General features: G+C 46.7%; 1 protein-coding gene across 9 annotated transcripts in view; it reads right to left on the bottom strand.

Moving 5' to 3' along the window:
• Nucleotides 1-22335, bottom strand: part of ABI1 (abl interactor 1) — a 67461-nt gene that overhangs the window by 15838 nt on the left and 29288 nt on the right. For 3 of the 9 annotated variants that reach the window (XM_073581760.1, XM_073581762.1, XM_073581756.1), the window contains exons 3-7: nt 15273-15449; nt 7411-7425; nt 6576-6676; nt 5791-5931; nt 4464-4564 (exon numbers count right to left, since the gene is read on the bottom strand). In XM_073581760.1, coding sequence (XP_073437861.1) covers nt 4464-4564; nt 5791-5931; nt 6576-6676; nt 7411-7425; nt 15273-15449 — 535 coding nt within the window. Of the gene's footprint in view, nt 1-1766; nt 1836-4463; nt 4565-5790; nt 5932-6575; nt 6677-7410; nt 7426-15272; nt 15450-22335 lie in introns of all 9 variants that reach the window. The other 6 variants (XM_073581761.1, XM_073581763.1, XM_073581757.1 and 3 more) reach the window with 3 other exon arrangements.

Below are 22335 nucleotides of genomic sequence, written 5' to 3'. Positions count from 1 at the left end.
ATTTGTACGTCGCGAAACTAGTAATACTGCAAGTCATTAATTAATGATGATCAATAGAAACGCTGACGGCAAGGAAAGTCCACAAGACGTTTTGCAAAGCCTCTAAAGTGAAATGTGACTGAAGGAGAACCTCGTAGGACGAGCTCGGAAGACGCTGAAGACACGGGGGAATGCGACTCAGACACCGTGCTATAAACCTATACTCATACATACATGGGTCATACAGGGCATGCGTCACATTTATGCAGGGGGTGACCAGTAAGTCTGGAATCACACTGACCGATTGCGGTCTGGCATACAGAGGACGGTCTGGCATACAGAGGACGGTCTGGCCGGCCGGCGGCGTTACAACCTCACACACCTACACAGACAGCATGTATTCTCTTCTAACAGGACAACCGTGCACATCGACAGGCACACGGGGGGGGGTCGCAACGTCGTCAGCGGTTTTTAAGGCTAATGGTAGACATAAGTCCATCGAGTTCAACCTATAACCTGACATGATAATCCAAGGGAAGGCAAAAACCCCAGGAGGTAGATGCCAATAGCTTCATATTGGGGGGAAAATTCCTTACAGACGCCACGTATGCCAGACTAGTTTCCTGGATCAATGTCTCATGGTTTACTTCCAGAGAATGACAATAAGTCCTGCCCAGGAGATGACCTCACTGGTGAACGGCACAGAAAAAGGTAACAGGATTGATTTTCATCCTTTTTAAAAAGGAGTTGTTCAGGCTTAGCGCAACTTCATCCTTGCGACTCCTGTGCACACTGTCCGGATTCTCCAGTGCCGGTGGGGAGACTTGGCAGCCATGTGAGCACAAGCACACGTTCTACATACTACTGATCACATTCAGACTAGACGTGTCCGGCCTTGCTTTATTCACTTGTATTGAGCGATGCAGCACACGTCAAGTCTGAATGTGACCACATGTATGCAACAATCGAATATTTGCAATCACACACCCGCCAGCTCCCGATGCAGTAGAATCCCGACAGCGAGCACACTGCGCACTGTGAGGATTCACAAGTTTCCAGTCTCAGAAGACCTGCAGATTTGAACGCCAAGCCTGGACAAACCCTTTACGTAAACTTTCATTCTAAAACTACTAGCAGAAATCTAGAAGACTCTGAGGAATTGAGCCACTAAAACATTAGGGATGTGCTGGCCGGGGAATGGCTGAAAGCTTACTTCAATAGTTTAGGCACCCCACCTCTCAATATATGCATCAGACTAGACAGAGAAGGGGGCTGGCTTAGCTACAGAGGAGAGCCCACACATCAGCTGATCAAAATAGTGTGTAAACTGTGATGGATGAAGGCTCATTTCAATATCTAAGCCAGGACCCTTCTTTCTAATAGTCCAAGCAAATTTAAAAAAAAGAGGGCTGGCTGAGCTCATAGAATTAAATTGCCATATACTTTATAGATAAAAGGTTTTATGAAAAAAATGAAGCAAAGACATGCAATATAATGAGGCATCACCGAACGCGTCATCAGAATGAATGACGTCACAAATAAACGATGATTATCACGCACATATGGAGACGCGGATGGTTATGGTATTCAGCCAAAAAAATTAAACTAATTCACTTCAGAGGCTTTTACACAAAAATGACATTGCATGGATTAGAGACATGATAAGTCGTGTGAGTCACCTATGGATCATTAACACCAGGAAATGAATCTACAATCATTGGTACACCTTGAAACCACCATGGATTAATGTAGAAAGGCACCCAAACTCCATGTTGTAGAGGTCTCACCTGGAGGAGGGGGTGGAGGTGGTGGCGGTGGAGGAGGTGGTGGTGAAGGTGTGGGACCACCAGAGACACCTGGGGGAGTTTGGGTAGTGAAATAACGTGTATTGTCAGAACAGACAAAAGGTTGTAAAGCGACGCTTTGTAGTCTCAACACATGATATGCAATAATCGGACACAGCGAATCTGAATACAAAGCACTTAATGAAAAATTTCCTAACGCAGTGTATAAGGTCAACAATACATTATACGACCCGAAGTAAGATTAGAGGAGGATGTGACTGACCACTACAGTTGTCTTATGGGACGAAAATTCCTGTGTCCGGTAACTCATTTGTGTCAGCTTTGCTGTGTAGACTGGGGCAGAATGAGCAAAGGGTGAGGGATTCAATTACCGCTCTACTATACTGCTCCAGACCTAGATCAGACAGGATAGTAAAGCCGGCCATACACGTCCGATATCCTTCAGCTGAATACCCTCTAGACACAAACACGTGGCCAAGATTAATCCAATGTGTACGGCCAGCTTCACACTACACGGACGAGCCTCTGTATACACTCCTCTTAGGTAAAGGGGGGGGGGGGGGGAAATCGCCATTCCCAGACACTTGAAGCCCACAATATTAGTCAATAAAATAGTTTTCTTAACTCCTAAAAATTGCAATGTGTGTGACTAAAAACAAAATATCCATGTCTATGGAAAGTGAAGCGTATGGCTAAAGCGAGGCCAATCCGATTTTATCCCCTTCTATGTTCGGCTTGTGACTCATGGAACACTTTCTAAAGAAAAACTTTTTGGGGCACCGCACTTAAGTTTTCCACCAAGTTGCTTCCCTTGACGCTGCCCTTAACTTTGCCCACGGATTCGCTTATAAGTGATCTCCACAACCCTCACGTATAGTGCTACATCCTTAGCCATGTTACTTCTCTCTTGTAAGCCCATCACACAATGCCAGGTTTCTACCAACAATAGACATCACAATATACAAAAAGTTTCACAGAAGATCCCTAAATGTCATCTTTGAGACCACTTTACCAAAAATTCCTCATGCATCTGCAAGGAAAGTACAGTTATGCTCAAAAGTTTACATACCCCGGCAGAATTTTTGCTTTCTTGGCCTTTTTTCAGAGAATATGAATGACAACACCAAAACTTTTTTCTCCACTCATGGTTGGTGGTTGGGTGAAGCCATTTATTGTCAAACTACTGTGTTTTCTCTTTTTAACATAATGACAACCCAAAACATCCAAATGACCCTGATAACATGCACAGAAGTTGACACAAATGGGTTTGAATGGCTACTAAAGGTAACATCCTCACCTGTGACCAATGCCAGGAAAATTGTTCCGGATGCAAAGAAAAACCCACAAACATCAGCTGAAATACAGGACTCTCTGAAGACTAGCAGTGTGGCTGCTTCAAGATGCACAATAAGGAGGCACTTGAAGATAAATGGGCTGCATGGTCGAGTCACCAGAAGAAAGCCATTACTGCGCAAATGCCACAAAGTATCTCGCCTACAATATGCAAAACAGCACAGAGACAAGCCTCAAAACTTCTGGAACAAGGTAATTTGGAGTGATGAGACCAAAATTGAACTTTTTGGCCACAACCATAAACACTACAATTGGAGAGGGGTCAACAAGGCCTATGATGAAAGGAACACCAAACACCATACCTACTGTAAAGCACGGAGGTGGACCGCTGATGTTTTGGGGATGTGTGAGATGCAAAGGCATAGGAAACTTGGCCAAAGATGAAGAAAAGATTAATTGAATGCAGCACGTTATCAGCAAATACTGGAGCCAAATTGATAGCCAAAGAATTTACAGGAACTGGAGGCTTTTTGCCAAGAAGAGTGGGCAGCTTTACCATCTGAGAAAATAAAGATCATCATCCACAACTACCACAAAAGACTTCAAGCTGTCATTGATGTCAGAGGGGGCAATACACGTTATTAAGAATTGGGGTATGTTAACTTTTGATCAGGGTCATTTGGCTTTCTTCTGGCGACTCGACCATGCAGCCCATTTTTCTTCAAGTGCCCCCTTACTGTGCATCTTGAAACAGCCACACCGCTAGTTTTCAGAGAGTCCTGTATTTCAGCTGATGTTATTTGTGGGTTTTCCTTTGCATCCCAAACAATTTTCATGGCATTTGTCACAGGTGAGGATGTTACCTTTATTAGACATTCAAACCCATTTGTGTCAACTTCTGTGCATGTTATCAGGCCAAAATCACCAGGGTATGTAAACTTTTGATCAGGGTCATTTGGATGTTTTGGGTTGTGATTATGATTTAAAAAGAGAAAACACAATAATATGACAATAAATGGCTTCACCCAACCACTAACCATGAGTGGAGAAAGTTTGGTGTTATCATTCATATTCTCTGGAAAAAAAATGGCCAAGAAAGCAAAAATTCTGACAAGGCATGTAAACTTTTGAACTCAACTGTATGTTCCTGTAGACCCTGAATCACTTGTTCACAGGGAGACGGAACGTTTCTACAGATCTATGACTGACTAAGAATTTCTTCTTAAGCTGCCGATGTTAGCGTCAAGATCCGTGGTGTGGAGAGGACAATGTTCCCGCACCAACGTAGGCAGTGTCTTCCCTAGTGTCGCAGTTCTAACTTCCGAATCCGTTCAGATGAAGCACAGCGATTACGATGGGGACAAAAATCAGAACAAACAGCCCTACCTTGCCCAATAGTTGGTGGTGAAGGTGTTGGCACAGCGATAGGAATGCCAATGCTGCTGCTGCCACTGTTTTCTCGACTTCCACTCCCTCCGCTGCTTCCACTGCCAATGACAAACAGCAAAATGAGATCTTGCGATATTACCATAGGTATATCTCAGTATTTACAGGTCTTTATGTGTCTGTAGAGAACAGTCTGCTGGACCAGAGCAGGAATAGATCAGCATGGCACGACCCGCCATACTAAATATCTTCTGCCCTATGAAACTTGCCCCTATAATGTGGGAGAAAGGAGGTATTATAACCTTTCTAGAAAGATCCATGGATGCATCGTTAATATTTATAGACATATCATTGGGAAGACAACTGTGGTGTTGAAGCTCCTCATACCAAAGTCTAAATCATGGCATCTCTTTGTCTTGCAACTTTGTTGTGCTGTCCTTCCTCATAGAAAATTTATGCCAAAAATCGACAACTTCGTACAATTCGTAATATCACCACCAGTTTTGTCATATATCAATTAAAACCATCACGTTATTCCATGCCCCATGCTGAAGTCCGTAAATGGTTCTATAACCCCCCAAAAAGCTTTTAAAAGTTCTCCTGCGCTGTATGGTAATCCGGTCAGTCTGGTCCGATGATAGGCCTGATTTCGGGCCTCTCCATCCCTCCCCCCGGCTGCTGCTCGCCGGCATCCTTGAATTGATGACATTGCAGGGCAAAAATACTGCACACAATGCTTTGCCCTAACGCAGACAGAGCCAAAAACATAAATCCGCACGCAGTAGGTCAAAGCACAGTGCGCATGCACGAGCCACGATTTATGTGTGCAGGCACAAGATTTAGCCCGGCAATGGGGATGACGGAGAAAAAGTCAACCACATCAATTAAAAGAAAGATGGCAAGAAGCAGTCGGGACAAGGGAAGGAGAGGCTCGAAACTACGACCATCAGACTGGACCGACCAGATGACCATACAGTGCGGGAGAACTTAAGGTTTTTTTGGAGGTTATACAGGGGGAGTCATGGGGTTATGAGTATTTATAGGCGCAGAATAATGTGATCGTTTTAGTTGATACAAGACAAAACTGTTGACATGCTCCCTTTAAGCAATTCAAAAACTGACAATGTGACGACCATACTGTGGTTTTTTTTGCATTACTATTAATTCCAGGTTTTTTTCTTCTATATTGGAACAAAATCCAATAACAGCAAGAAGAAATCTGGAATTGGTGGTTAAAAAAAAAAAAAAAAAAAAAAGGAAAAATTTGAATAACTATTTCCTGAAGTTTGAGGCTGGCTCCAATATAAACTCCATCGACCTAAAGTACCTGTGTGTTCTTGGTCTCTGATTCAGTGATGCGGTCCTGCCTGGACTGTGCTGACTTCCGAGCCTCGCCGGACTGGTCATATAATCGTTAGGAACAGTAGGAGGCTTCACGGGTTCCAGGGTTTTATACGGAGTATTCCGCCTGTATCAAGAAATTTAAAGATGGCTCCTTATTCAGTGGTCGTTTCCAGCGATTGCAAAATATACGATGTGCCAGCCATGAACAATCTAGTGTAAAAATCATATGCAAATCAGTTGGGAAGTGCACTAGGGGTGTGGCAGAAGCATAGTCCAAATGTACTGACACGCCCGCAGCGACTTCCAGCCTGATTTGCATCAGGTTTTACGCTAATACGGATGAGAAATATACGGCTGGTGCGAGGGACCCCATAGAGAATCATTTGTCCGTGTCTAATGCGTGCTTTTAGCGCCTCTCACTCGGCCGTATTCCTCGCCAGTGTGACCCCGGCCTAAAAAGAACAGTTTGGTTTAGAAAATCAGTTTCCAAATACCATATTAGGGAATCTTGAGTTAATAAGAGGGGAACTCCAATTACTGACAATCATTTCTTGGCCAGGAGCGTCTACGAATAGGGTCATTGGCTTTAGGGGACCCGATACGCCCAAGCATTAGGACAGGCAGCCAGATTAATTTCAGTAAGAAATGTGTAATGCCTCGTTTCACCTGCAGAAGTGCTGCAGGATAACTGAACACTTACTTCACTGGTCCTCCACAGATTACAGTTGACTAAAAATAATTAAACAAGTTTTTCCTTTATATTCTTACCCCAAGGTTCCCCTGCCCTGCATCGGTGGACTTGGCGGCTTCTGTGTAGGAGGATTTGTCCTGCTCAATGTCCCGGTTCTCGCCGCCTGGTTACTTCCATGCTGGATGGGAAAAATGGCAAATGTCAGAAATTCATTTATAGCACATAACAGGAATGGTTATCATTAGAGATTATATTAGGCAGTCAGGGTTCCCAGACGCAGCTCAAGGATCAAGTAGGCATGTAGCCTATATTAATTTGGCATTTATGTGTCAAAATCCCATCATCATCCTAACACATTTGTAAAAGAAAATATTTTTTCTCCACATAGTGAAAATTGAGAAATATTTCTATTTTGGCAATCTGGCAAGTTACAAGCGATAACGTCGTGACCCCTTGTCTCGGGAACTAGTAAGTACATCAACTTAAAGACCCCAATCATAGTTTTCCTTTGACATGACTATTGTGGAATCCCCCTTAAATACAACTACACATATATAAGATTCAAGGACAATTGTACAAGAGCAAAAATCAATTTGGAAGACCAGATGTCCTTAAATAAACCTAAATACACAGAAATTAGTCCAACTTGTCTGGGAAGCCTTCCATAATACAATGCAAGAGGAGAAAGCAAGGAATTTACAAAATGTGAAAAGTGCTAGGATAAGGTTAGACAAATGGCTATGCCACAACTATAAGGTCAATACATCAATGCTACATGGTCATATCAAGCTACGCTGAATATCCAACAGGATGGGGAAGAGAAGAAAGATGGAAGTGGGTGGATAGATCGGCAGCCGCGGTTACTGGCACTATGGGATCAGATGGGATGAAATGACAAAGAGCGTTGCTTACCTTGGCTTTTAGCCACTTAATGATGGCAAAGGGAGAAACAGAAAGGTAAAGATTAATAAAATGGTCACAATGAGAGGTCACTTATTAGACATACATGGAAAGAATTCCAATAGATTCCTGTCTCTGGTCTTTGAATCGATCTACAAAGTCAAAAATCCACTGTTTACACCAGGGATGGACAAAATACTGAAGATAGTCAGAAAGGCCACTCCTGGAGCCAGGAACGAGGAAAAAAAAAAAAATGGGTTATTCTCAGAAAATTCCTTCAATCAATATTGATTCTGTGGTGTCCAGCTTACGGGAGCTCTGAGGCACCATCATTCTGCTGATCAACAGAGATCCAAGGAGACAGCTATTAAATATTAAACAGGTAACCCAACCACAGACTTATGAATATCTGACAGATGTGGATCCTACCTCGGAGACCAGCACATATGTCGAGAAGAAGGGTCCCAAGACAGTCAACCTGTCTGGTGAGATGGCAGTCAATGGTTGCATCCAGATGGAATGAGGCTTTGGGACCATTGTTCTTGACGTAGATATGGGTTCCAAAAACAAGACCTATATCTCAGACCTTTTTCCATTATCTTGTGTATAAGTCTGGAATGGTTAAGATAATTACTCCTCCATGGCCTAGCCTCGGTAGAAGCTTTCAATGTTCAAAATGTCGCTTTAATGTCACCCTCCCGCCTAATCTTCGGATTAGGTGCAGAGAGACCACACTAAGCATTGGAATTGCAGATAAACATACGATGCAAAATATTTGGCACCACTCCTGTTAATTAGAAAAAGATCATTTAAACAATACTTATTTGGGTCAAGAGAGGAAGAGTAAAATTAGAGGAACTGGGGTGGTTTTGGGGGGTTAAGAGTTTGGCCATTTTTTGGGTAGGTACCATACTCCTTGGATTCATTCATCCCTGGTCTATGCACAGTGGAGAAGTAAATTTCATGAACCAAGATATTTTGAGAAAATACCAAGGACATCACACCTCTAGTGTCGGTCTCGCTACTAAAAGAATCACTATTCCCACAATAGGAAGACAGTAGGTACGTTCGACCCTTGCTGGCATCTCCCTTTCAGGATGGATTATAAAAGTATGGCTGAATGAAATTAGCCTTTTTTTTTTTTTTTACTTTCCACAAAAACTTTCAGGTTCCCCAACTCTTACATGGGGTTCCCCAATATAAAGAATTTATAGGTTCTCTTTTCCTGTTTCCTCGGGGATAGGTCACCTAAGTAACCTGTTCACGATTCACCAATGTTATGTAAAAATACATCCACTTGTCTGAAACTGGTTATGTTGATTATCAACATGGAAACAGAGGAGACCATTTGTGGGTTATAAACTAGTGAAACTAGGCCAAGAAAACACTGAGGAAGCCAAGTAAGCTAGAATAAAAGGTAGCAAAAAAGTAACCCTTGAGTTTAAGTTTAGTAAAAGTTTTACAGAACTGTAGAAGTAATAGCATGGTAGGTTAGATGGACCTAACCAGACCCATGACTTAAAGAGGACTTTCCACTTGCTCCAAAAATTGAGCTAAATACCTTGAACTAGTCAGATTCTGAGGCTCTTCAGTTTTGCGTTGTGTCAGTCCATTGGAGAGATGTTCACATCTGTTGCTTTTGGAGCGCTTTGTGTGAAATCTGTTTGCAGTCCAGCAACTTTAGTTTTCTTTGGGGGTATACACGTTCACATCTCCCTCCCAGACATTTCCATGTGATTGGCAATAAATGGCAGGAATGAGTGAAAACACACACCTTCAGAGAAAACTGACGAAGAAACGCACAGTTGATCTGCAAGCAAAGATTTCTCATACTGTGCTTCAAAAGCAACAAATCTGAATATCTCTGCAATGGAGAGACGCAATGCAAAACGGCAAAGAGCAGCAGAATCAAGGGCGATTAGGGATTTTTTCAAGGTATTTAACAGATTTTTTTTTTTGATCAGCTGACAGTGTCCTCTTTAATGAATCCCGGTGATAGTAATATTGGTTTCCAAGACACAGATGCATGAGCCAATCTTCCTGGAAGGGTTTGAAAGTCAGCCATTTAGGAGGTGCCAGCAATATAGTCAATGCAATAATGATAGAGAACTAAATTTTTACAGACCAAAATTTTTTTTTACAGACCAACAAGTTTGAAGTCTTCTTATAATAGCATTAAAAAAAAAAAAAAAAAAGTGCATGCAAGGTACGTGCTCCACCGCAGAAAAACCTAGCAGACAAGCAAAGAGCAGGCTGCAGCCTCATGGAAGTCATGTAAGTGTGGAAGTGGATCAGAGCGCACTGCCTCCTATCTATTTTGCCAGCTGTTGCCGCCGACGTGTTACACACCACAACTTCCTCATCAAAGAGAAGAGAGAAATGTCAGCACATGCACAGCCAAGAGGAAGAGCATAGGAGGATCAGCGGGGCACGGCGGGCGAGGTGACGCAGCACGTCTGCTACAACCTTCAGATGATGGATTGTGGCAATTGGAACTAGAACAATGTTAATGAATTCATATTGATACATGGTCATCTGATCCTTGCCAGACTAGTAAAGAATCCAGTTTATTCATTCACCGATCATTTTTGGAAAAGCTCTTCGAACCGATCCCAGGCAAGGTGAAGGCATAAGATATGGTTCTGGGCTTCAAACCCATGCCATAGTAAAACATATAGTGCGGGTTTAAAACTTTTGTGGCTTACTAAAAACTAGGAGAAAAAAAAAAAAAAACACAGGAATCTCGGGAAGAACAGATGCGGTTTAATACCACTTCTCAAAACGCATCATGGAGGCAGAACCCCACCGATCCGATATTGAGGAATAGGTCATCAATAGACAAGTCCTAGATGATATACCTTTGTGAAATCACATGTGTTTGTAGTCAGACCACAGGGAATACATAAAGAATTTAATTTCCCCATTTTCACATCTGCCTATGACGAAGGGTGCAATTACAATTATGTATATGCAAATCCAAAAGGTTAACCTACACAATACCAGCGAGACGCGCATCAGGGCGACGCACATTTACTAAAAGATTGTTCCAGTCTTACAAATTCAGACTCGCCAATGGTCCTGTGGGATTGCAGCTGGGGAGCACATACCCTTTAGGTCATACATATATCATGTAAGACAAAGGCAAAAATAAATCTTCGTGAAGCCTAGGAAAGACGAGAGACCCTCCCCGAGCCCTCTCAGGAGAAGGGATGGAAATGATTATATAGACTGGCAGAACAATAGGCTCGCAGGAGAGAAAGCAGATTGTGGATAATTGTGTGGCTGCTCTGCTCTCACAACTCCAGGAGAAGAATATCTATCTTATGAGACAATGGCGTTACTCATCAGACATTTCAAGAGTTTCTCTTATTACATAATAAAACCATGAGACTCCTGTACAAAACTCCTGATTTAGTACCGCGGGTAGCTCAGCTATATCGGTTTAGGTACAGGATGACGTGCAGCCTCTTGGAAATAGAGAAAGCCGAGTAATGGCAGAGTATGCCCAATATTCAATATCTGAGAGGAGACATGGCGGCATCAGAACAAGAAATACGGAGTGATTACTAAGGGGTATTCTTTATCCATCCCAGCAGCTATATGGAGCAGGAGAAGTGGAGAGTACACATCCATATGAATAGATTGTTCAGTTAGAATTTGACGGGTGAAAAACCATAAACCATATATATACACTAAGGAAGGCACCTCCAAACTGAGTGTCCTTTATTAAATATATTAAAAGGCGCTGTGTCAGAAGCAGCTTGTATCACCCATCCACAAGGCTCTAACCTATCACAAGAACAGGGGTCTTAAAGTATTCTGTGTGAATGGAGCGATAGTGAAAATATGTATAGGAGTGGTGGTCGCACATGCTCACAACTGCTCCATTCGAGATCTAGAGGAGTGGTGGTCGCACATGCTCACAACTGCTCCATTCGAGATCTAGAGGAGTGGTGGTCGCACATGCTCACAACTGCTCCATTCGAGATCTAGAGGAGTGGTGGTCGCACATGCTCACAACTGCTCCATTCGAGATCTAGAGGAGTGGTGGTCGCACATGCTCACAACTGCTCCATTCGCGGTCTAGAGGAGTGGTGATCGCACATGCTCACAACTGCTCCATTCGCGGTCTAGAGGAGTGGTGGTCGCACATGCTCACAACTGCTCCATTCACGGTCTAGAGGAGTGGTGGACACATCCTCACAACTGCCCCATTCACGCAAAGGACTTTTTCGGTTTCGGTGGAGGTCTCAGTATCCCAACTCTAAGAAGTCTTACAAATCGCTTATTCCGTGTAGAGTTGATATATGTGTTATTTATGGGACAACTTCTAAAGAAAAAAAGAAAAAAAATGCAGCCTCTGTGGTCAATGACATGATGTGAAGTCAGAATGAAAGTGACCACCTCCCTGGAGGTACATATGCGTTCCTCTGGGTGATCTATAGACAGCTGCACCAGAGCTGTAAATTAGAGCTCTGTGGTGTTGTATGTTGCCATCAACTGTGCTGTATATAGGTCATTTATGCTATTTTAAAAGGGAACCTGTCAGGTCCAAATTCCCAAGGAGAGTAAAAGCAGAGTGTGATAAAGATGATAATTAGCATCCAAGGAAGAGTTTGTCACAGGCAGGGCTGTGGAGTCAGTAAGCCAAAACTCTGACTCCCCAATTTCCCGGACTCCACAGCCCTGGTCACAGGTAGCAGTCATCAGTGAAAACGTCATCATGCTGCACCCCAGTCATCAGGGCGGAGTTCAGCACGGAGATGCCCTCATGCCCACTGTTCAGATGACGGATGTCCGCTCAGTATGTAAATGTGCCGGATGGGCCGTCAATCAAGTAAATATTGGGCGTGACTGGAGAGCACCGGGGGCTTATCCGTGATGTGCGCTGCCAGAGAAGCAGAGCTCAGCACGATTTTCTACTTTTACCAATGATTCCAGATGCCAATTATCACCTCTGCTATTTAGGGAGTCAAAACCTGCCACGTTCCCTTTAAAGTCTAAAATCATAGTAAAAAAGCAGCTAAAATTACGGTTTCTTAATTTATGGAAAAATGTTGTGTAAGCTGAATGAAAACGCTATTTTTCTGTAGAGGGATCAGTCTCACATTAAACGGGTATTCCCTTGCCGTACGTGATGTGCCATAAATGTATGGAAGATTCAGCTCTCACCAATGGCATCTGCATCTCACAAGTGCTGTGCGCCCCATCGTGCGCGGCGTTCAGTGAAGAGGTGCCAAGAATACAGATCACCTCTCCACTCACAACAGCGCTCATCATTGACCCCTTCGAGACAGAAGGGGGTCCGGTCCCATTAGCAGGACCAGCATCTACTATCCATTTATGGAACATCTTATGAACAAGATGGACCCCTTTAATATCTCTCGCAGCCATCAACCATCTAAAGTCTACAATGGTCTCTGAAAACTCCCCTCAATAGACTGTCGGTGCAGAGAAGGATCAGACGTGCTCACCTACTATATGCCTGATCCTTATGTTCAGAGAGCAGATAAGCAGCATCAGATAAAAAGCATGTTGTGAATGATGAGAAAGAAAAGGGTTTTCATTCCAAGACAGCGCCATTTTTGTCACTAGGCGGTGTCTGGTACTGCAGCTCATAGGATCCTTCTTAATGAGCCAGAGCAGAAACCCAAGCGCTCTGGAGGACCGAATGCATCATACATTACATGGTCGCCAATTACTCTGAATGGGCATCACAATAGCGCTAAGATTTCCCAGCATCGCCCACTATATTGGGGAAGATTGACTGCACCAAGCTTCCTACACTTTCATGGTTTCTTCACCCGGAAATGGCATGGAAGCCTCTATAGACATGTACAGGAAACCAGGCCTATCAAAACCTACAAAAAAAAAAACGCAGCCCAACCAATCAGAACACAGCTTTTACTTTTTAAACAAATCCACCCAACTAATGTGTGTTTAACCCCTTAAGCAAGAGGCCAATTTGATTTTTTTTTTTCCTTCCCTTCTTTCCAAAGAACTTCTCTGATGACATATGTCTGCGTGCTCAGGTTTTCCTAATCCTGTGCAGCTCCTTTCAACACAACGCTTTTATTTTTTTTTTTAAATAAATAAAGAGGAAAATTTTGTGATACCCCTTTAATAAATGGTCCAAAAGGAAAGTGTATGGGAGCTGTATACAACGAAGCTCAAGTCCTAGCTGTCACGTTGCAGCGATAAGTGATCCTCGGAGTGTGGGAGAGAAGCGTCAATCTTCCCTGGTGCTAGGACTTTGCAAACATCCAATATCTGTTCCAGACACCTAGGAAATAGCAGCGTGCTCTGTTGCTAGGAAATAGGGCACTGTGTTTTTTCTTTTGATTTTTAGTGTGGGTGGATCTCAACTGCAAAGCCCAAAAAGACGTTATCAAAATGAATACCGGAAAGCCAGCCGACTTATATAATGGGATGCATGGAGGTAAAGCTGGCATGCCATGCTCTGTAGTGAGGACATGCAAGCGGAGCTGCGGTCAGGCATTGCCATATATCACAGCGACGCAGCAGAGTTGGGAATTAGTACAGGGCAGCTGTCATAACCCCCAGGGGGTAAGGAATGCAGGGGAACAGATTGGCCTTGTGCTTTGGGGGGGGTAAAAAAACAAACAAAAAAAAATCTCCTATTGGGTTGGAATTGCACACAGAACTCATTTCTCGAGTTTAGGTATAACGCATGAGCACAATACAGTAAACCGATAGACAAAGATTAAAGAAAGTCTGGAAAAGAGGAGACAGACAAGAACCTAATTAAAGATGGCAAATCCCATTACATGGAGAGACGCCTGCACTGTGTCAGTCACGACACCGCAGCTCTGAGATAGAATGCTCTAATACACATTCTCCCAGCTCCACATGACAACACTTCCTGCACCTGGACTGTGAGTTGTTTCAGGATGATCAATGAAAACCTCTTGGGTTAAATGATTTTCACACACGATCCTCAGCAGCACATCTCACATCTTCCTTTGTAAATGGACATGTGCTGCCGAGAACAATGGTATTCTCTTCTTCGCGCGCAGAAGAATTGCATTAACGATCGTTCTGTGAGCAGGAAAGTGCGGTCGGCCTGTCTGTAACCGCCGATCAGCTTTAATTACTGCCGAGATGCCCGGTTGGAATGGGATCACAACGAGCTGCAAGAGTACTGGCACAGGAAGTTGTGTCATGGGGACAATTTTTAACCCTCTCTTTTTAGTAACGCAGGCAATCTGGCCGATAGTTTGCAATTTAAAGCTGAAACGTACTCGTCACCGCAGGTGGTTACGTCACAGCGAACAATTCCCTGGACATGGCATGATGGCTCCACTACGGTGGAATTTAAAGGGGGGGGGGGGGGGGGTCGAACAAATATTTGCAAAATCGACCACAGGATGGCTGTTGGGTCGCTGTTACTCGACAATGGGGATCCCAAGTCCCCCATTTGAATGGGAGACATAATAGCACACTCAAATTCATCGTCTATTGGACAGATGTAGAAAGTCAGTCCCATAGACTGAATAGGGTGGCAACGCCCATGCTTTACCGCCACTGTTGAAATGGTTTGGGGGATCACTTCCATCCTTGTGCTTGTGACTGAAGAAGGTATCAGCACCAATAATCAGCAGCTTATCCTCTATCCTACAGCAAGGGTATTACACTAAGAATTAGGAATGAGAGTGGAGGGATTGTGCCTGCACGGATCAACAATTGGCCGGTGAATGTTAATACAATATGGAAACCGTCAGCAAGTTGACTTCCATTCCTGGTAACGGGAGACCGCTTGCCTGAACAAACTAACTCTTTAGATAAAGAAAAAAAGAAGAAATGAAGAAGAACAGAACATCGAATGAGGGCATTCGTAGAAACCGATCTCTTACCTTCACTCCGTGGCCTACGTCGTCAAGCACCGTGTAGTCTATGGGCTTTCGAATGTACCTGACGGGGCGCTCCATGTTGGTAGGAGCTATAATTTTATGGCTCCTTGCAGTGTTCTTGTTGGTAGTCAGGATGCCGATCTCTCTGCGAGCCACCTTCTCCTTGTGGATGTCCACAGTCTGCAGGGAAAAGACTTGGGCTAAGTGTTCAGAAAATCTCTTGAATTTCTAGCAATTCTACAGTATGTTGTGGACTTTCCAGATTTGCATAGTATTACAATAAGAAAAAAATGATAATATGCAAAAATTGGTTAAATAAAAAAAAAAAAAAAAAAAAAAACCACTTATCAAGTTAACAATTAAAACAGGATTTTTGGGTTGCTTACCATAAAATCTGTTTCTCGGAGCCTTCATTGGGGGACACAGAGACCATGGGTGTATGCTGCTGCCACTAGGAGGCTGACACTATGCAAAAAAAGGTTAGCTCCTCCTCCGCAGTGTACACCCCACCGACTGGCAGGGATTTCCGCAGTTAGTGAGAAAGCAGTAGGAGAAGTAACAGAATAGATTGTTCTGTTTTCAAACAACTCAACTGTAACCATTCAACCAAAGTAAGAACAGGAGCTGTAGAACATGGGAGGGTGCTGTGTCCCCCAATGAAGGCTCCGAGAAACAGTTTACGGTAAGCAACCCAAAAATCCTGTTTTCTCGTTCGCCTTATTGGGGGACACAGAGACCATGGGACGTCCAAAAGCAGTCCCTGGGGTGGGAAACAAACTTCCATCAGGCCAGCGGACTCACCACCACGGCCTGCAGAATCCTACCTAGGCTGGCGTCCGCCGAAGCGTAGGTGTGGACTCTGTAGAATTTCACAAACGTGTGAACCGATGACCATGTTGCAGCTTTGCAAAGCTGCAGCGCGGAAACTCTGTGGCATACCGCCCAGGAGGCACCCACCGCCCGAGTAGAGTGGGCCCTGATCCCCGGAGGGGCTCCGCGACGCTTAACTCGGTAGGCTTCCAAAATTGCCGATCTGATCCAGCGAGCAATAGTGGCCTTTGACGCCGGGAGACCTTTCCGCGCCCCATCTGGAATAATGAAAAGAGACTCTGTCTTTCGCAAGGAAGCCGTCCTAGACAGATAGACTCTTATTGTCCTAACCAGGTCCAGCTTGTTCAAAGACCGCTCTCGGGGATGATTTGGACTCGGACAGAAGGACGGTAGCACGATATCCTCATTGAGGGGAAACGAGGACACCACCTTCGGAAGGAAGGAGGGCGGAGGCCGCAGAACTACCTTATCCTGGTGAAGCACCAGAAAGGGAGAGCGGCAAGAAAAAGCTGCCAATTCCGACACGCGCCGGACGGAGGTGATGGCCACCAGAAAGGCCACCTTCCAAGAAAGAAGAGAAAGGGAAACTTCCCTGAGAGGTTCAAAGGTAGAACCTTGCAGAACCTCAAGAACCAGATTAAGATCCCATGGATCCACGGGCGCCCTGTACGGCGGAACCGTGTGAGCCACGCCCTGAAGAAAGGTCTTGACTTGAGGACGGGAAGCCAACGTTCTCTGAAAGAAAATGGACAGCGCCGAAACTTGCCCCTTAAGGAACTGAGGGCAAGCCCCGCTTCCAATCCTGCCTGGAGAAAGGCTAGGACTGAAGGGAGCGAAAAGTACATGGGCGCGATGTCATTGGTCTCACACCAAGTGAAATAGGCCTTCCAAGTACGGTAGTAGATCTTGGAAGATGATGGCTTTCTGGCTCGGATCATGGTCTGAATTACTTGGTCGGAAAATCCAGTTCGTTTCAAGACCTCGGTCTCAACAGCCACGCCGTTAAATTGAGCGGCCGAGAATTGGGGTGGCAAATCGGACCTTGGGACAGCAGATCTGCTCTGTCCGGAAGCTTCCAGGGAGCGTCCGCGAGAAGATTGACAATGTCCGCGAACCAAGACCTCCTGTGCCAATTCGGGGCGATGAGAATGACTGGAATTCCTTCTGCCTTGATCTTCCTCAACAGCTTGGGAAGAAGAGGCAGAGGAGGGAACAGGTAGGGAAGATCGAACTGGGACCAAGGAACGGCCAGGGCGTCGGCGCCTACTGCCAGAGGGTCCCGAGACCTGGACACGAATTGTGGGACTTTCCTGTTGAGGCGAGACGCCATGAGATCTACATCCGGGGTTCCCCACCGAAGGCAGAGCCGATGAAACACCTCCGGATGTAGGGACCACTCTCCCGCCGCGAGACCCTCGCGGCTGAGAAAATCGGCGGCCCAGTTGTCTACGCCAGGGATGTGGACCGCGGAAATTGTCGGAACGGAAATCTCCGCCCAAAGAAGAATTTTGGACACCTCCGCCAGGGCTGAGACACTCCGTGTTCTCCCTTGGCGGTTGACATATGCCACCGCTGTGGCATTGTCTGTCTGAACCCGAACAGGCAGTCCCTTGAGAAGCCTCTCCCAGTGAACGAGCCAGATGGATCGCTCGAATCTCTAGAACGTTGATCGGTAGTGCTGATTCCCGATCTGACCATCGACCCTGAACAGTGTGGTTGCGGAACACTGCACCCCAGCCGAGGAGACTGGCATCTGTGGTTACTATCTGCCAGTGAATGGGAAGGAAGGATCGACCCGATAGGATGAGAGGTGACGTCAACCACCAGTTGAGAGACCGCTTGATCCGGCATGAAAGATGGACAGGGAGATCCAGGTACAGAGGCAACCTGTTCCATCTCGACAGAATGGCCTGCTGGAGAGGTCTGGCGTGAAATTGGGCAAAGGGAACCGCCTCTATCGCCGCCACCATCTTTCCCAGGACCCTCATGGCTGTACGGAGGGACGGGGATCGTGTGATCTGCAGTGATCGTACCTCCTGCTGCAGGGAAAGGATCTTCTCTTGAGGGAGAAAGACCCTTGACCGACGAGTGTCGAACAGTAGGCCTAGAAAGACCAAACGTTCGGTAGGAACCAGACAGGACTTTCTCCTGTTGACGATCCACCCGAAATTGGAAAGAGTGTCCAGGACGATTAACAAACTTTGGTGAGCCTGTTGAAATGAGGGAGCTTTGATCAGAATATCGTCGAGGTACGGAAAAAGAGCGAGACCTCTGACTGACTCAACAAAGCCATCAACGCAGCCATGATCTTCGTGAAGACTCTGGGAGCGGTGGCGAGACCGAAGGGCAGTGCGACGAATTGGTAATGGTGCTGCCGAATCGCAAAACGCAGAAACTTCTGATGTCCGGAGAAGATTGGAACATGTAAATAGGCATCTTGGATGTCTATTGAGCACATGAATTCCTGCTCCTCCATGGAAGCGATGACCAAGCGAAGCGACTCCATTCGGAAGTGGCGAAGGCGGACTCTCTTGTTGAGCAGCTTGAGATCCAAGATGGGACGAACTGCGCCGCCTTTTTTCGGCACTACAAACAGGTTCGAATAAAACCCTGTGAAGCGCTCTGATTCGGGAACGGGCACAATCACTCCAGAACTGAGAAGAGAGGCGATAGCCGTAGAGAACCCCGGGATCAAGGCTGGATCTTTTGGAGGCCAGGATTCGAAGAAACGATCCCGTGGAAGAGAGACGAACTCTACCTTGTATCCTGAGGATACGACCTCCCTGACCCAAGCGTCCTCTACGGAGGCCAGCCAAACTTCTCTGAAGAAAAGAAGTCGACCTCCCAATTGGAAGGGCCCCTCGGGTGCCCGACGATAGTCATGCTGATGTAGACCGTCCAGATCTAGATCTGGACGGTCTGCCCTGGGAAGAGTGGGATCGCCAGGAAGGAGTGGGTCTGAAAGAAACTTTCTTCCTATCCTGGCGTGCCTGCGGTCTCTGTTGATTGGAGGAGTTGTCCGCCGTATTGAAACGGCGGAAAGTCTGAAAGGGTCGAAACTGACGCCTTAGTGGAGGTCTGCGAGGCTTGGACTGAGGGAGGAGTGAACTCGTGCCTCCGGTGGCGTCCTTAGTAATCTGGTCCAATTGGGACCCAAAAAGGCGCACCCCTTGAAAAGGCAGGTTAGTGAGGGACTTTTTAGAAGACAAGTCAGCTTGCCAGGCCTTTAGCCAAATAGTACGTCGAATTGCAACAACGTTGCTTGACGCCTGAACTGCGCAGGATGCTGCATCCAAGGAAGCGGAAAGAAGATAGTCCCCCGCATGGGAGATCTGATTGGCGAGATCGGCCAAACGCTCCGGTTGCGCCTTATCTAGGATGCCCCGACGGAGGCCGTCTGCCCACATCGCTATGGCTTTTGCTGCCCAAGATGAAGCAAAGATTGGACATACCGCCGCTGAAGCCGCTTCGAAAGCAGACTTTGCCAGGGATTCTATAATCCTGTCATTAGAATCTTTTAGGGACGCCACGCCTGAAAGCGGGAGAACCGTGTTATTGGAAAGCCTGGACACGGGCGGATCCACCGAGGGAGAAGCAGACCAGTTGTCCGTGAGCTCCTTAGCAAACGGATAGAGTACGCCGAGACGCTTCCCTCTTTGAAAGCGTCTGGTCGGATCTTCTCTTTCCCTGGTAAAAATCTTTCCAAACTCGGAATGGAAAGGAAATACCCTGGAGGGAGTTTCTGCCCGTCTGAATGAAACCTCCTGATCTGAGGATTTCACAGGGGATTCAGCAATATCGAAGGTATGATGGATCGCTGCAATGAGGTTCTGCACTGTGACCTTCATGTTCGCATCCTGGTCTGAATCCAGCTCTAAAATCCCCTCAGATGACCTGTCCGAAAACGCTTCACCTGACTCGGGAGAGGAGGCCCGAGAGGGAGGTTGCTGAGACGGGCTATGCGGTGAGATGGGGCTAGGAGAGGATTCCGGCTGGGGATCTCGCCTGGGTCGTTTGCGACTAACGCTGGCTGGTAGTGCCGGAAGGTTGGGGGACAGAAGGCGGAGAAGGGTCAGTCTGCAGTGCAGAGCTACTCACGGACCGGTGTCCCCAAAGCACAGGCTGCTGGATATCCGGAGATGTGCGTCCGGCTGACAGGCTGTGAAGATGGTGCCTGCCTGTAGAGAAGCGAGCGTCCAGGAGAAGGGGAAGGGCGGAGCTCGCCGCAAGGTTACCCAATCGCTGCCCTCTGGCCATAACAGGCTGAGCAGGAGAGGGAAAGGCGGGGGGAGGGCCTGGGGAGAGCTGGAGAAAAGCCCGCTTAGAAGAAAGGGGCGGGGGGCGTGGCCGCGACGCTGCGGTAGGCCCGAACAGAAGCCGTGGCCTAAATTAGTTGCGGCGGCCGCCTGTCAGCAGGGGGTCGGCGCGGAGGTCGGGACAAGGACGCCGCCGCTGGAAGCCGCTTCCCAGCATGGAAGAAGGGGAGGGAGAGGCCCTGTGCTCTCTGTTCCCAGAAAGGGGGGAGGGAAGGGGAAGAGCGGAGGGCAGCAATATAAGGATGATGTGCCCGTAGGGTGGCTGCGGAGAACCGCAGCACCCGCATCCCTGTGCCAATGAAGAGGACCCCCTGTCCGTCGGGAATGGGCAGCCAGGTAAAATAAAAAAGGCCATACTCACCCATCCCCGATCCATTACCTGGATTGAAGAGCTCCTGTGTCTCCTCCAACCGACAGGCTCTGGTAGGCGAGTGGGTGGGAGACTGGCGACAAGGACCCCTGGAGTCGCTGGCACGTCTTGGTGTCGGCGTCCGTCTGGGCTGCTGGTCCTGTCGCGGAGAACTGCAAGGATACGGGGTGGCAATACACGCCGTACTCGCAGACTCCATGTGGGAGTACAGATGTGACTGTTCACTCTGTATCCCTCCGTAGAACCTGTAAAGGAACGACGCACGACGAGGTAGATATGGGTCTAATGAAAGACCCGTGTCCACCTCCTACTGACACTAAGCTAAACTGAGGAAATCCCTGCCGGTCGGTGGGGTGTACACTGTGGAGGAGGAGCTAACCTTTTTTTTTTGCATAGTGTCAGCCTCCTAGTGGCAGCAGCATACACCCATGGTCTGTGTCCCCCAATAAGGCGAACAAGAAAAGGAAACCCCGGTGAATTCTGTCTATAGCCATGGTGGTTTCTTGTGGCTTTTTCCATAACGAGATATACACCACACATTTACCCGAGCCACGCATGCGTCAGGTTACAGCAGCACATTACAAGCTGCTAGAAAGATTTGCCTTGGTCACAAGAGCTCCTGTGTCCCTGTCAAACATTTATTGCTACACTCTTAACCGGGCCGTGCAGTGCATACAGCGGTGCCATATTTCCAGATGGATGATTTTGCTTACTAGAATAAATGTATAGAGTATGGAAAATATAAATATATATCCCCCTCAAATGAAACTGCCCTAACTAAAGTCACTAACGACCTAACCGCCAAGAGCAAGCGACACTACTCTGTCCACCTCCTGGACCTGTCTTCTGCCTTCGATACCGTGGACCATTCCCTCCTGCTGCAGACTCATCTCTTGTCATAACAGACTTGGCGCTATCCTGGATCTCATCATACCTAACAGACCGAACATTTAGTGTCTCCCTCTCACACACCACCTCCTCACCTCTCCCCCTGTCTGTTGGTGTTCCTCAAGGCTCAGTCCTCGGACCCCTACTCTTCTCCATCTACACCTTCGGCCTGGGACAGCTCATAGAATCCCACGGTTTGCAGTATCACCTCTATGCCGATGACACGCAGGATCTACATATCTGGACCCGACCTCGCCTCCTTACTGACCAAAATCCCACAATGTCTGTCTGCTATCTCAGCCTTCTTTTCTGCTCGCTTTCTCAAACTGAACATGGACAAAATAGAATTCATCATCTTTCCCCCCCCCCCCCCCCCCCATCTCACTCTACCCCTCCACCAGACCTATCCATCAATGTCAATGGCTGCTCTTTCCCCAGTCCCGCATGCTCGGTGCCTTGGGGTGATCCTCGACTCTGCCCTCTCTTTCAAACCCCATATCCAAGCCCTTGTCTCCTCCTGCCGCCTCAAACTCAAGAATATTTCCCGGATCCGCTCATTCCTCAACCACAAAAACACTAGTGCATGCTCTTATCATCTCCCGCCTCGACTACTGCAACCTCCTACTCTCTGGCCTCCCCTCTAGCACTATGGCACCACTCC

This window comes from Dendrobates tinctorius, unplaced genomic scaffold (assembly GCF_039654945.1).
Source record: "Dendrobates tinctorius isolate UK_male_01 unplaced genomic scaffold, ASM3965494v1 ptg000070l, whole genome shotgun sequence".
Lineage (NCBI taxonomy): Eukaryota > Metazoa > Chordata > Amphibia > Anura > Dendrobatidae > Dendrobates > Dendrobates tinctorius.
The sequence above is the reverse complement of the archived record's forward strand: the minus strand, read 5'-3'. Positions and strand labels throughout refer to the sequence as shown.